We start from the raw sequence: 16,172 nt of genomic DNA on the forward strand, positions 1-16,172 counted from the left end.
AAAGTTTCTTGGAAGTAGGTAAAAAGGTATAAAAGAGACAAACTACTGTTTAACTGCATAACAAATGATGTATTTAAATGAAGTACAGAACAAATTAGAACACTCCAATGCTATTACAGTACTGTAAAACTGTGTATTGGTTCCTAATGGTTATCGACCGAGGAATTCATCCAGAGTACACTTGTGTTGTTGCCTGCAAATGAACCATATAACATATAACCATATAACAATTACAGCACGGAAACAGGCCATCTCGGCCCTTCTAGTCCGTGCTGACGCTTACTCTCACTTAGTCCCACTGGCCCGCACTCAGCCCATAACCCTCCATTCCTTTCCTGTCCATATACCTATCCAATTTTACTTTAAATGACAATACCAAACCTGCCTCTACCATTTCTACTGGAAGCTCATTCCACACAGTTACCACTCTCCGAGTAAAGAAATTCCCCCTCGTGTTACCCTTAAACTTTTGCCCCCTAACTCTCAAATCATGTCCTCTTGTTTGAATCTCCCCTACTCTCAATGGAAAAAGCCTGTCCATGTCAACTGGATCTATCCCCCTCATAATTTTAAATACCTCTATCAAGTCCCCCCTCAACCTTCTATGCTCCAAAGAATAAAGACCTAACTTGTTCAACCTTTCCCTGTAACGTAGGTGCTGAAACCCAGGTAACATTCTAGTAAATCTTGTGTACTCTCTCTATTTTGTTGATACCTTTCCTACAATTCAGTGACCAGAATTATACACAATACTCCAAATTCGGCCTTACCAATGCCTTTGTACAATTTTAACATTACATCCCAACTCCTATACTCAATGCTCTGATTTATAAAGGCCAGCATACCAAAAGCTTTCACCACCACCCTATCCACATGAGATTCCACCTTCAGGGATCTATGCACCATTATCCCTGGATCACTCTGTTCTACTGCATTCTTCAATGCCCTACCATTTACCACGTATGTCCTATTTGGATTATTCCTACCAAAATGTAGCACCTCATCATTAAACTCCATCTGCCATTGTTCAGCCCACTCTTCTAACTGGCCTAAATCTCTCTGCAAGCTTTGAAAACCTACTTCATTATCCACAACGTCACCTACCTTAGTATCATCTGCATATTTACTAATCCAATCTACTACCCCATCATCCAGATCATTAACGTATATGACAAACAACATTGGACCCAATACAGATTCCTGAGGCACACCACTAGTCACCAGCCTCCAACCTGACAAACAGTTATCCACCACTACTCTCTGGCATCTCCCATCTAGCCACTGTTGAATCCATTTTACTACTTCAATATTAATGCCTAATGATTGAATCTTCCTAACTAACCTTCCGTGCGGAATCTTGTCAAAGGCCTTACTGAAGTCCATATAGACAACATCCACTGCTTTACCCTCGTCAACTTTCCTCGTAACCTCTTCAAAAAATTCAATAAGATTTGTCAAACATGACCTTCCATGCACAAATCCATGCTGACTGTTCCTAATCAGACCCTGTCTATCCAGATAATTATATATACATCTCTAAGAATACTTTCCATTAATTTACCCACCACTGACCTCAAACTGACAGGCCTATAATTGTTAGGTTTACTCTTAGAACCCTTTTTAAACAATGGAACCACATGAGCAATACGCCAATCCTCCGGCACCATCCCCGTTTCAAATGACATTTGAAATATTTCTGTCAGAGCCCCTGGTCCTAGGTCCTAGGGAATATCCCAAAGTCCTAGGGAATATCCTTTCAGGACCCAGAGATTTATCCACTTTTAAATTCCTTAAAAGCTCCAGTACTTCCTCCTCTTTAATCATCGTAGTTTCCATAACTTCCCTACTTGTCTCCCTTACCTTACACAATTCAATATCCTTCTCCTTAGTGAATACCGAAGAAAAGAAATTGTTCAAAATCACCCCCATCTCTTTCGGCTCCACACATAGCTGTCCACTCTGATTCTCTAAGGGACCAATTTTATCCCTCACTATCCTTTTGCTATTAATATAACTGTAGAAACCCTTTGGATTTATTTTCACCTTACTTGCCAAAGCAACCTGATATTTTCAACCACATGAAGAAAATCACATTTTATCTTGTTAATCTATCAAGTGTGCAATTGCAGATTTTGGCACTCTGCCAGCCGATGATATGTGGTGCTAAGCAGATGGCTTTTAATTTGGTCCAGTAGGGTAGTTTTTTCAGCTAGTGTCAAATCTTTTGGTGGTGTCTTGGTAAGGGTCTGAATGTTTTTTAGGTCAAAATTTTAAAAAAGATCAATAATTGGTACTTTTTTGAATCGGCACAAATGGATAACGCAAGAGGACACAACTGATGAAATTTAAAATTTCGTCCTAAGCACGATGTAGTGTCAAATGGCCTCACAAGTGCACACAACTGCTTCCTGTCCCAATTAAGTTGCATAGTGTTCTAAATAAACAATGGGAATCCTGTCTATCTTCTCAATTATTTTTTTTTGTTCTTTAAGAGTCGTCCTAAATAAGTGGCTGCCCCGATTAACCGATGGCCCAACTAACTGGAATTCACTGTGTATACGCACACGCACACACACAATCGCTACTTTATTAGGTACGGAGTGGAACGCAGTGTGGTCGGTCTTCTGCTGCTATGGCCCATCCACTTCAGGCTTCAACGTGTTGCACATTCAGAAATCTTCTGCACACCACTCTTGTAACTCATCACCAACAATCATTTATTCCATGGTCAGTGTCACTTAGATCACACTTCTTACCTATACTGATGTTTGGTCTGAACAAGTAAACCTCTCGACCATGTCTGCATGCGTTTGTGCATTGAGTTGCTGCCACATAACTGACTGATTAGACATTTGTATTAATGAGGTGTACAGATGTACCTAATAAATTATATATCTCAACTTATGAGCAACGTACTTCATTCTTCTTCCTTTAGGAGAGTAAGCTCATTTCCAAATTTCCATTGCTAGCACTGGAGGTGGAAAAGTGATAACAGAAATTGGTGTCTATAGTTTTAATATTCACATAAAATAAAGCTGGGCAAGATAGCAGTATCCTAGGGCAACCACTTAAAACAAGAAATTAAAATGATGTATTTGTTACAATAGGTAATTGCAAAAAAATACTGTTTTTATTTAAGGATGATGGGTGGATTTGTTAATGATGAAGATGGGGAGATATAGAATAATTTTTAGATTAAAATTTATGATTGCCTTTATCTTAGCCTGGTTTGAAGTATAGCTGTGTAGATCTGCGTGCAGTAAAGGCCTGGGGAGTGAGAATCCATCCACAGGGTTGCCTTCCATTGAACTGAATTTGCAAAAATATGCAGGACAAATCAAGAGTTGAATAAGTTTCATTTGTTTTTAATCGCTGAAGTTAACACTGGATGACCCCTGTTGTTTATTCTGTGTTCTTTATGCTTACAGCATGAATCCCAAATTTTCCCACCAACCACCGGAGGTGCCATGAAGATGTGTAAAGATTTAAACATTCCATTTCTTGGGAAACTACCCTTGGATCCCAGGATAGGTATGTCCTAGAGGAAGTACACAAAGTACATCCCTGAATGTACAATGTGCAGTGATGACTGACAACAAATATTGCTTTCCTTTTAGTATCTGCCATAAATTTAAGTCTATTGCTAAAAGAGTCTTCAATAAAACTAAACTTGAGGTTTAGTAAAAATAGTTACAAAAATCTTTTTCCTACCAAGGATGCTACAGATAACCAAATGCCATTAGAGTCATAGAGTAATACAGCAGTAAAACAGGCCCTTCAGCCCAACTCCTCCATGCTGACCAAGGTGGCCATCAAACTAGTCCCATTTGCCCACATTTAATCCATATCTCTCTAAGCCCCTCCTATCCATTATCGTACCTGCCTCAAACATTTCCTCTGACGGGTCATTTCATCTGTGCACCACTCACGGTGACAGCTTGCACCTTGGGCCCCTTTTACATCTTTCATCTCTCACCTTAAATTTATTCCCTCTAGTTTTTAGTTCCTCTAGCCTGGGAAAACGACTATGTGTGGTTATACTATCTATACCCTCAAGATTTTATACACTAACAAGTTAACCCCTCAATCTCCTACACTGCAGGGAATAAAATCCTAGCCTGCCCAATCTGTCCCTATAACTCGGGCCCAAGACCTGGCAGCATCTTCTCTGCACTCTTCTGTACAAAACAGGTTCTTGTCTGCCATACAAAGTAAATGGGAATAAAATCTTTAACAGCTTGCTTTACTTCATTGTGAAATAAATTTATTGTTGATTGTAATGTCTTTACAACATATCAAGTCTGGTAAGTAAAAATTCCTGCCTGCAATTTAATTACTACATCGTAACTTACAGTCTATGGGAATACTGCATAAGCTTTCTTCAAAATTCTCATTTTCAGATAAAGTTATTTGATGCACTCTGTTTCCAAAATTACTTTGCTGTTTAAACACAAAATTGAAAGAAAAAAAATGGTTGGAAATATATAGTTGAACTGACAATTAAAATACGTATGTACCATAGTTCAATTATACCTGTAATACAACTTTTCCAAAGATTACATTGGGGAATCAACTAGCTTATACTATAGTTTTCTAGAAGTATATAAATCCCATTTTGTCTAGGTTAATGGACCAAAAAATGCCCAAACAAAAAAAAATGCAGGGTTAGAAAAATGAGAAATACTGATCTTCCTTCAATCTGGTTTAAATTCAAACTGTCCAAATGTATTAAGTACAGTATTAAGTGATGATTGAGGGCAATACTTCATACAAAGTTTGCATTTTCATTCACCATGCTAAAATGTGAAATGAAGAACTGCTACAGTATTGTTCAAGCGAGGAGGAAAATTGCTGGGCTGGGATAGAGGAAGGTTGATGAAGGTAGAGGAGGTGATGCATTTTGGAAGGACTAACCAGAAGACTGAGTACAGGATTAATGGTCAGTTACTTAAGAGTGTGGATGAACAAAGGGACCTTGGGGTTCAAATCCATACATCCCTCAAGGTCACTGCACAGGTTGATAGGGTAGTTAAGAAGGCCTATGGGTTGCTGGGCTTCATTAACAGGGGGATTGAGTTCAAGAGTAGAGAGGTCATGTTGCAACTCTACAAATCTCTGGTGAGACCGCACAGAGTATTGTGTTCAATTCTGGTCACCTCATTATAGGAAGGATGTGGAAGCTATGGAGAGGGTGCAGAGGAGATTTACCAGGATGTTGCCTGGATTGGAGAACAAGTCATATATGAAGCAAGGTTAGCAGACCTGGGACTTTTCTCTTTGGAGCATAGAAGAATGAGAGGGGACTTGATAGAGGTCTACAAGATTAAGAGAGGCATAGATAGGGTAGATAGTCAGTACCTGTTTCCCAGGGCACCAATAGCAAACACCAGAGGGCATATGTACAAAATTAAGGGAGAGACGTTTAGGGGAGACATCAGGGGTAAGTTTTTTACACAGAGAGTTGTGAGTGCCTGGAATGACTTGCCAGGGATGGTGGTGGAGGCTAAAACATTAGGGGTATTTAAGAGCCTCTTGGACAGGCACATGGATGAAAGAAAAATGGAGGGTTATGGGGTAGTGTGGGTTTAATACTTTTTTTTAAGGATTATATGAGTCGGCACAACATGGAGGACTGAAGGGCCTGTACTGTGCCATAGTGTAGTGTTAGTGTTTATTCTATTTCATTTCTAAATGGTATCACTCATTAAATATATTTGACACAATTGGATAGACGTTTGCATATTAGGGGAATGAAGAGATATGGTAAAGGCAGGTAGGTGGAGCTGAGTCTATGGTAGATCAGCAATATCGTTCAATGGCAGAATGAGTTTGATGGCCTATTCGTGCTCCAACAAATGCAAATGAGGTAAACCTGTTGCCTCCATTTACTTTATTGTCACCAAACAATTGATACTAGAGCGTACAATCATCACAGCGATATTTGATTCTGCGCTTCGTGCTCCCTGAAGTACAAATCCAAGTAAATATAATAAAAAAATTAAATTATAAATCGTAATTAGAAAATAGAAAAGAGAAAGTAAGGTAACGCAAGTTAGATCTGGATATTTGGAAGGTACGGCCCAGATCTGGGTCAGGATCTGTTTAGCAGTCTTATCACAGTTGGAAAGAAGCTGTTCCCAAATCTGGCCGTACGAATCTTCAAGCTCCTGAACCTTCTCCCAGAGGGAAGAGGGACAAAAAGTGTGTTTGCTGGGTGGGCCGTGTCCTTGATTATCCTGGCAGCACTGCTCCGACAGCATGCGGTGTAAAGTGAGTCCAAGGATGGAAGATTGGTTTGTGTGATGTGCTGGAAAAATAGGAGCTGGATTAGGACATTGCTATATCATGAGATTTCAGTATCTCAAACTGCACTTGCCTCCCTTTATAGCCTACCTAACATGCCATTTCCTCTTGAGCATTTTGACTTAGTATGTAAATATTCTTTTGAGGGGAGTAAGTTTCAGATTTATTTTATTTGTAGGAAAAAATAATTTCAATGGCATGCCTTTAACTTTAAAAATTATCCCCTTCATCAGGAATCCCTCCCTAATGGGACCAAGATTTACCCTATTGAAACTGATAATTATTTATCATAAATGCAACAGCCAGGCAGCTGGAGGAACTCAGTAGGCCAAGCAGCATCTGTGGGAGGAAAGGCATTTTTGACATTTCCAGTCAAAACCCTGCTTGATTTCTGAAAGTGGAGAGGTAAAATGGCAAGTATAAAGAAGAGGAGTTGTGGGACAGGAACCCAGTGTGATTGGTGGATTGGGGAAGGGTGTAAGATGGCAGGTGAGGTATGCCAGGTAGCAGAGGAGTGTCTGTGAAATATTTTAGTTGAATGTATTTCAAGTGTATTTTAATTTCATTAACAGGGAAGAGTTGTGATGAAGGCAAATCATTCTTATCAGAAATAACCGATTCTCCTGCATGTATTGCCTACAAGGAGATTGTTAAACGTAAGTAATGCGCATCTTCAAAACGTAAGGACATGAAAGTGTTATCACCCCAATGTATCAGGCTCAATTTGGAGACTGAAGAAGCTGATAATAATTTTAAAGTGTAATGATGTAGATAGTACATAATTCTCCTCAATATTAGATTAACCAGTACAGATTGTCAACAAATTATCTAATTGTGGATAACTTCACTCATCTCACACTGAGCTGATTCTACAACCTATGGACTCACATTCAAGGACTCTACAATTCACTTTCTCAATATTATTTATTTACTTATTTGTTATTATTATTAGGTTTAATTGGGTAGCTCAATAGTACACACTGTTATCATTGGTACTTCTGGGCCCTTGTCACAAACTGTGGATATTACTCATCCAAGATTATTCTTGATATCTGTTTTTATTTGTAGAATAGTTCATTATGATCCCAACATCAGCAGTTTCAATTCTCTCCCCAATTCTGGGCATACAAAGGGGACATATAAAACTGGACACACTAGTAATCATAGGTAATAATTGGTTTTAAGTGGCAGTTGCTTCATTCTGGACAATTGGTCCTTCTCTACAAGATGAGAAATCCAAAAACTCCAGCTTTTTTGTTTGCACTTGCAGCCTGTTAAAAATAGTAATGCAGTGAATCCGAATTACTGAATCCCCATTACAGATAGCAGTCGAGTGTTTGGTTTCTTTTTGCATTTCATCTTCCTGTGCATTTGTAACTGCCTCTACAATGGGATCCAAGTCTACTGGTACAACATAAACTTTAGCATTAGCAGTTGCTGCAGTGGTCAAAATTTATTTTGCTTGCTGATTTTTTATGTCTTTCAGTTTGCTCTATAGCAAATTGTTAACAAAGTTAAAATATCTTGGCTTCTTGAACCTGTTAATTTTCTGGTTTGGACCTATTTGCAACAAAAAATTGTGTTACCTGATCTTTTGGTTGCTCACTACAGCTGCAGCTTGGCTTCACACACAGTAAATTTCATCTGGTACCTTTGTAGAGAACAAGTTCTTTTGCCATAAAGCTATCAGTTGAATTACATTCTGCAATAAGCACTTGGATATATTTATGCCACTCATGGAATTTAAGTTTCTTCCAGATAAACCTTCTCCACAAACCTAAGATGATGAATATTTCTCAATTTTACCTGAAAAATTAAAGCTGGACAGATTTATTTCACACTTCTTTCACCTTAGCTTATCAAATTTTAATTAATGCTGTGCTTGGGTTTGCTTCAACCATATTGTTATACCAAGCAAAGAGCACTTCATAAAATCCAGGATATTTTGTGCATTTCAACAATTTAGTACTGATCTTTTCCACTTTCCACTCTTACAATCTTTAATTCTATTTAGCATTCCTTATCCAGCTAATTAGTGTAAGCTGTTACTTATTTACATGTTCTTTCATTATTAAATGCCTTCAAAGATTTGCAGTTTGTTTCCTTTGGTTAGTCATTATTTTCAGCCACACTTGAAGCATAAACACCAATGTTGCACAAAGAAAATCAGCCTTACTGATATTGAAGCTAACACTGACACATTGAATTTATTTTGTATATCCAAGCCTATTCCATTTGTTCAATACATCGTGTTATGTCTAGTTACAATGACAGAAGTAACAGTATGCTATTCAATTTAACAGATAAAGAACATAACTTGTATGTGGATTATTAATGAAGGATTAAAGGTGGAAACAGTTTGCTTGCTAACTCAATAGGTTATTCCTCCAGTTCCAGTGAGGTGCAAATTACAAAGGCAAATAGAAACGGCTGAGGACTTTGTGTGGTTAATACGAGTTTGAAATAATTAGAAAGCACTACATCAAATTTGTCTGGGCACAACAGTGGGGATCTGATAGTTGTTCCTTTAGTCTGATTAGTTTTCCTGTCTCTGAAGATAGTGGTTGTTAGCAGTTTTCCCATATTGTGCTTGCCTATTATATCTACACAATAAATATAAAAGATTACTTGTACCTCATTTCATGCCCCAAGTTCAAGTTTGTACAGTGTGCACTACTTTATCTTAAATTTAAATACAGTATCTCTTTTTTTTTAATTGAAACAGGAATCCAGGAATACTGTGCTACACATAGTTCTGAAGTGGGGGAAAAATGCCTAACAAATTAGGAATTACTTCATGTTTCTCCGCAACATGCTGAGTGAATTTGACTGACTTGCATCCATCGGCGAAGGCAATTAAATTAATTCATCTGGACTATTTTTTCCAATCCTTGTAGGCGATTCCTAATATTTAAGACCTGCATCTGATCCTATTCCTGAGCAAAGTTATACTTTTTTAATTTCAATGAATGTTAAGATTTGTAAAAGTGTCTGAATTTGCATAATGCACAAAAGGTAATAGTGGTGATAAAGGATATACGTGATTGGGTCATTTAATGGGGATGGGCGAAGTTAAAGAAGAAACCATGTTTGGGTGCTTGCTAATAACTGGTGGAGATGAGGACAATTGTCCTTGTACCTTGCTAATTCAATGAATTCTTACCTTAAGCACCATCCCAGGAAGTGCATAGTAAATAAGAAATTGTTATTCTTGTTCGAACATATTTAATGTTTAAATTTAAAATATCTATTTTTGTGTTTTTTGTGACTTAATTTACTCTGAAAAATAAAGTCCAATCACTTGGGTACAAGAGATATTGTCTTCACTTAAATGATTTCTGTTGCGGCTGAGTATCGCTGTTGAGTCTTTGTGATATTTCTAAAAGCACTCAGTTCCACTCAGCACCAACTGTTACAATATTGAAAATCTGGCTTATTGTATAACTGGAATGTTAGTTTTCAAGTGTTACATAAGTGCATTTTTAAATGTTCAACATCAAACCCAAATTACTACCAGATGGAGATCGCCATTGTTCCCCATGTCACACGCAATTTCAGGTGTTTTTTCCTTTGATCTCATGTTGAATTAGATCTTAAGCATGTAGATAATATGAAGGTTAAGGTGCATGAAACTGAGTGGCTACTATAAGGGAATGTCTTTTCTACTTAACAGTAACAATGGAACAGATGTAGGGTTTTGGATAGAACTTAAAGGAAATTGATGTATTTTTGTTTCCTCATTGAAAGAATGGTGAGGTTTGGAACTGTGCTTGAAAAAATATTGTGGATGCTTATAAAATTTCAATATCTTCGAGTACAAGTGTGCAAATGACAAGTTTGAATTATACAAGATTAAGCAATATCATGTAAAGGATTAATTTATTAGTGTATTTGTTAACTTCAACTGTAAGCAAGGCACTGCACTTTCAGAACAAAATATTTTCCAAAATTTATAACATAATTAAACTATCTTGATCTGACATCTATATTAATGACATCCACCGATTACAGTTCTATTCACAATATATGTAATGGCAGCTGATTAAAAGTAAATCCACTTGGTTGAAGCAATACTTGCAGACCTTCACCACCGACAAACTTAACTGAAGTATTTTCTTTTCTCATTGCTGGTGTTCCAAGATGTCTGGGAGGAGGAAAAAAAGAAATCTCAGTAATAATAACTAGGCATTTGCAAGATACTTAATGAGCACCTGAAGTTCTAAGAATTGAAAGCAGATTTTGTTCTTCATTTTAGTCAGGAATTCACACTCAAAATGAATTGTTAGTTTTTTTTTCCAGAAAGGTGTTGGTTTGGAATGGTGAAGAACATGGGGAATGCTGGTAGAGACCAGCATTGCCACAAAGTGACAAATGCACCAACATTTATCGCTCAGCGTCCCTTGGGCAAGAGTCACTGCCAGTATGATTTGGCCCATTTTTAATGTTGTGTATTTGAGGATCTATCAAGGATTTTGAGAATGTACTCACATATTTGCATAATTTTACAAAGTGCTTTGTTTTGGTGACTTGAGATTCTTCACACAGGGAGGCAACAATGGTGGGTGTTCAAAATTAGAGGAAATGGTAGATGGTCCGTGGTCAATTTAGCTCTCTTTCAATCATCTGGCCAACTGCATTGGATAATATTTGTCATCCAGTAAAAGCTTTTTTATATATATATATAAAATACAAATACATATACACACAGGTGTCCCCCCGCTTTATGAATGTTCACTTTATGCCACTTTGCTTTTACGAAAAATTTTCCCATATAAATTAATGGTTCTTCACTTTACGCCATTTTGGCTTAAGAAAGGTTTCATAGAAATGCTGTGCCTTTGTAAAGGGGTCCCCCTCTCTCTCTCTCCCCCTCTCCCTCCCCCCCTCCCTGTCTTCCTTCCTTCCTTCCAAGGTATGGACAGAAATAAAATGAATATCATTGTTGAGCCAAGAATGCCTTCAAAGAGCCAAGTAAGTAAATAGTTTTGGAAACAAAGACTCTGTCACAATAACCATTTGGATTGCTTAGGCCAGGAATCAGTATCTTTACATTTTTATAAATAATGTGGAACAGGTTACCAGTGCCACTTCACCACAAACATGCATGTTGAATGGGGAGAAACTACTAACACTTCACCCTTGAATACACACAGCTAATGCATTTCCTTCAATTCTTAATACTTAGACTATCTTTTCATTCTGGTCCCCGAATCTTAAGCAATTTCTACTCATCATCATGTCTCTTCGCTCACCATACAAAAGCCACCTGCTACTTCAGTCATCTGGTTCCCACTTTAATCATACCATCACCCTTCATAGCATAAATTTAAGGATGTTACTGACTGCCAACAGTCTTTGAAACTGGTTTGCATACTGAAACTGTTTTGGATGAACTTGAGGGAAGGCAAATGGCATTTTAAAGATTGAAGTTAATAAGATTCATTAAACAGAAGAAATGTGGTTAAGGTTTGTACTTACTGAAATTAAATTAATCTAAAATAAATAACAGGGTTTAGTGTGTAATTAAAAATGAACCAAAACAACTAGATACTTTAATTTTACCACATGGCACAATGGACTTTGGACCAAAATTACTTGAAGTTCTGCATGCGAAGAATTTAGCTACAAATGCAAATATTATAGAGAACAGACCTGTGAGAACACAGACTCACACTAATTTAAAAGTTATGAATTGCACTCTATTCAATTATTTCTAAAAGATGTTTAATCATCTTCCATGACAAGTTGAAATAAGGAGAAACTGGAGAGATATACAAGCTGCAGGGCTATTGAGAGTATACAAGACCACGATTAATATACAGTTGTGCTCAAATTGAGCACAGAGTAAGCTTTGTGAATCCGTGTAAATTAATCTTTCACTAAAATTAATTTGCCGCACAGAATACATCTGAAACACACTCGTTATTGGATAAGAGGTTCCTGTTAATAATCTGAACATTTCAGAATTGTATCCATCTACAACCTGCATATCGCTGATTTAAAAGAAGCAAAACTGAATCTAAAGCACGTTCTTAAACCCAAGAAAGAGAATTAAAGGAAACATAACTAATACCGTAGTTATGATAAATGAAAGGATGAAATCCAGTCAGTTAGGTTTCTCTAAACAGATTGAATTAAGCAGGGTGAGTAGAAACAGCTTAGCTGGTATTAAACTGTTGCCTGATACTTTCATTGCAATGCCCAGTGAAAAACGAATTGATGAATAAGGTCCAGTTCAAAATATCTATTAGCATGTTTATCATGAAACTGAGATCACAAATAGACTGTGTAAACATATCCCTTCAAAATTTTGGGAAAGAAGTGCAGTTGATAACATGAAATAATCTACGAGAATAATATTAGGCCAGAAATTCACTGGCTGCCAAAAGATTCACAGCACCATACACCCACAATGATTTTTAATACATTTTCATTCATATTCTGTGTGAAGGAAAATCTCATGCCAGTCCTGGAGCAGGAACTTTTGAGTGAAGTAGGGTTGGAACTCAGGGTGATTTAGATGTAGATAGTACAGCTGCTTATCTGTCCAGGGCCTAACAAACTGTGTGGTAATTATATTATTAGGTGATAGATGAACTGTAATTATTGCCAGAATAGTGAAAACTCTCCTACTGTTTGAATTTTGAGATCTTACATCCATCCCGGGATGGTCTGAAAGATGTCATCCCACTAACTGTTCAACTGAGATCTTGACTTCACATGATTGTTCCTTACCTTAACATCAGTGGTAGGATGGCGTTATTTAAAATGCAAAAAAAATTCATTAGAAGACAAAAATGACTGCAAGGACATTAGTCATTCCGGTACTTGAATTTCTAACAATAATTATAAATGCAAATTTAAAACATTACTCAAGTAATGCAATATGTTCAGAGCTCAAGTTTTGTTTTGATCTGAATCATTCTTCCTTTAGAATTAGACATTTTTGACTTCCTTGCACAAACTACCCTTCCAAGTCTTTGAGGATGTTACCACCACAGAAATCCAAGTCCATTTCTCCTGTTGTGCCACATCTGACAATGCTAAATGTTTGACATCATCATGGTTTCCTGCCTCAAGACTATATACTGGCCATCTTTAAACTCCATACAATTCAGCTATTCAAAGCTGCTTGAACCCAATTTATACCATATGATTCACTCATCATCCTACATCCCCTTAAATTGTTCTGAGAACTCTTGAAATTTCTTCCCTTCACCAGCTTTACAGTCCTGTTAAGAATTCAGCATTTCTATCAACAATGCTTGTTGTGTTCCTCTTCTACCTACAGCTCTTAAGAATTCTATCACACCCCCCCCCCCCCATATCATCCCATCCACTCAATCTTCTTCAAGACACTCCTTAAAAACATACTGCTTTGACTAAATGCCTTCTATTTAAAGATTTTAAGATACAGTTTTTGATTGTTAACATGAAACTCCCTACAGCTCTTGATTTTATTAAAATACCGGTATTCACAGCAGTATAAAATGTCTTAAAATATTATTTTTTATATTTCTTCTGAAATTAATTGAATTTTTAACATTCAAATGATATTTCTCAAAGTACAAGGCATGTCTTTCTACTCTCTTCACATTGAAAATTAACCAGTCAGCAAAGAAAATTCAGTTAATGCCACACTTAATTGTTCATCGGGCTCAGCTTCCTTTTCCCTATTAACAACACTGGGAGAGGGCAACATGGACACTATCAGCTGCATTACCTGTAGTTTACAGCTCTCCAAATATGATGTCCGACTGTAACAGATGACCAGGAGTTAGAGATTAAAACCAAACAAATCAAAATCATATACTGATTTTAATGCCCTCTGTCATGCTTTTAAAGGGCAATGATTTTTGTAAGAATTCAAACCAATATAAAACATGGAGAACCACAACAGAAACCCAACACTGACATGAAAAGCTTCACCATCTAAGAACAATTCACAAGCTTATTATCTGATGGCAGCCTGCAATTATATAGGGGCATTATTAATGCCAGTGTATGTCTGGCATTCCCCAGTATATGACAGGCTATATACCCATTTCAGACATTGATCAGGGAATCTTTTTTTGTCATCATCATTATGATTGTTGATGACAACTTACCATGAGTATAGACCTCCACCAACCATACTGGAACTTCTGTCACCCATTTAGTACCAACCAACAGTCTCTGCACAAGATAGAAGGGGCTTACCCCTTATGAGAACCTCTTAATTTTTCTTTAATTATTTTAATTAATTTCTTTCCATATGGCAATAGAATTTTCTTTATAACTGTTCTCTTCATTCATTCTTACCCAGGTTTAATGTGCATAAAATTACTATGCAAAATACTTTTTATACATCTAAATACTACTAGTAACCGAACAAATATAACATTTATTTCAACTTTTCTAAATATTTGAAGGTAACAACCACAAGAGACAGGCAGCAATTCTGCAGCCTGTAATTACACATGTGCAAGTTGAGGAAATCCTGGGATAGATGCCCATAATGAGTACTGCAGATGAGAAAATCAGAGCTCTGATTTTATTTAGCAATACAGCACGGAGTAGGCCCTTGTGGCCCTTAGAGACACGTTGCCCCAGCAACCCCTGACAAACCTGATTAACCCTAACCTAATCATAGGACAATTTACAATGACCAATTAACCAACCAGCTGCTACTTCATTGGACCGTGGGAGGAAATCGCAGCACCTTGGGAAAACTCATGCATTCCATGGGGGAACATACAAACTCCTTACAGAATGGTGCCAGAATTGAACTTTGAACTTCAGAATGCCCCGAGCTCGAATAATGTCATGCTAACTGCTACGCTACCATGGTACCCCTTTTTCTACATTTTCTCAAGAAATTCCCAGTTATTCTTTTGGATTCCATCTTTACTCAACAAAGCACATGAAATTCCTAAATTATTAAGCCAAGATCTATGTCCATAGTAGCGTGGCTTGAGATCTGCTTGCATCATGTCTGTGATGATGATCTGATGGGTTAACGTCCCCCCAGTACAGCTTCTCAATCAAGTACATGCACACACGTGTACACAATTCTTAAATTCATTCAAATAGTGGTGTTTGGAAATCGGAGTGACCTCTTCTGATACAACACATTTTGCCTAGAAACTGCTGTCTCTCACAAAAGTTAACAACCTCAATGATACTCTGCATAGCCATTCGCCAATTGTCCCTGAAACTTTCTTATTTGCTTTTCACTGAGATATTTGACACATTTGTAGGTTATTATTCTTTCTCTATTCCTGATACCATTGTGAGTTTCTTATGTTGAAATAACCTAAATATACCTGGATTTTTTTCCTCAGCTATCAAGGCTTAAGAGTTTAAAGTGGTTGTAAACTACCAGAGTTTTTAAGCTGATTTTGATTTCCAGATCACCAGTTACCAACCTCGAATATCCAACTTTTACCGAGTGAACAAAGGAAACCTGTCATGGGTAGAAGTGGAAAATGCTGGGTATTATATACAAAAGCATCATTGTTCATGCATTGGTTACAAACAAGCAGATTTATTTATTTACTGAAATGCAAGTCCTGATCAAGAATCCAATGCAAATTTCCACTTACTCTTCTGATCAATAATGCCAAAAGCTGAAAATTTTTAATTGAAAAATCTACCTATGTACTGTAAAATTCACTCTAAGTATTCACAATTCACACTTTGGTAAATACAAACTTTTAAAAGGTATTTCTAGTTTAAATTATGATTGTGATTTTTAAAAAAAAATTAGATATAATGCAGAACAGGCCCTTCCAGCCCTCCAAGCAACAAACAAACTATTTAACACCAGCCTAATCACAGGACTATTTACAATGACCAATTAACTTTTGGACTATGGGAGGAAACAGGAG

The 16,172-nt window shown here is 37.1% G+C and overlaps 2 protein-coding genes across 5 annotated transcripts in view; one reads left to right on the forward strand and one right to left on the reverse strand.

Moving 5' to 3' along the window:
* Positions 1-9,616, forward strand: part of nubp1 (nucleotide binding protein 1 (MinD homolog, E. coli)) — a 55,692-nt gene extending 46,076 nt beyond the window's left edge. The window contains exons 9-11 of the mRNA XM_073060346.1: positions 3,429-3,531; positions 6,876-6,959; positions 9,029-9,616. Of these exons, the coding sequence (XP_072916447.1) occupies positions 3,429-3,531; positions 6,876-6,959; positions 9,029-9,090 (249 nt within the window). The 3' untranslated portion in view covers positions 9,091-9,616. The remainder of the gene's footprint in view (positions 1-3,428; positions 3,532-6,875; positions 6,960-9,028) is intronic.
* Positions 9,617-10,165: 549 nt separating this feature from the next.
* LOC140735372 (Golgi apparatus membrane protein TVP23 homolog A-like) overlaps positions 10,166-16,172 on the reverse strand; it is a 36,837-nt gene continuing 30,830 nt past the window's right edge. For 3 of the 4 annotated variants that reach the window (XM_073060351.1, XM_073060350.1, XM_073060347.1), the window contains one exon: positions 10,166-10,447. In XM_073060351.1, the coding sequence (XP_072916452.1) occupies positions 10,403-10,447 (45 nt within the window). In that variant the 3' untranslated portion in view covers positions 10,166-10,402. Of the gene's footprint in view, positions 10,448-14,026; positions 14,061-16,172 lie in introns of all 4 variants that reach the window. The other variant, XM_073060349.1, reaches the window with a different exon arrangement.

Source organism: Hemitrygon akajei, chromosome 11 (genome assembly GCF_048418815.1).
Source record: "Hemitrygon akajei chromosome 11, sHemAka1.3, whole genome shotgun sequence".
In the NCBI taxonomy this organism is placed as follows: Eukaryota; Metazoa; Chordata; class Chondrichthyes; order Myliobatiformes; family Dasyatidae; genus Hemitrygon; species Hemitrygon akajei.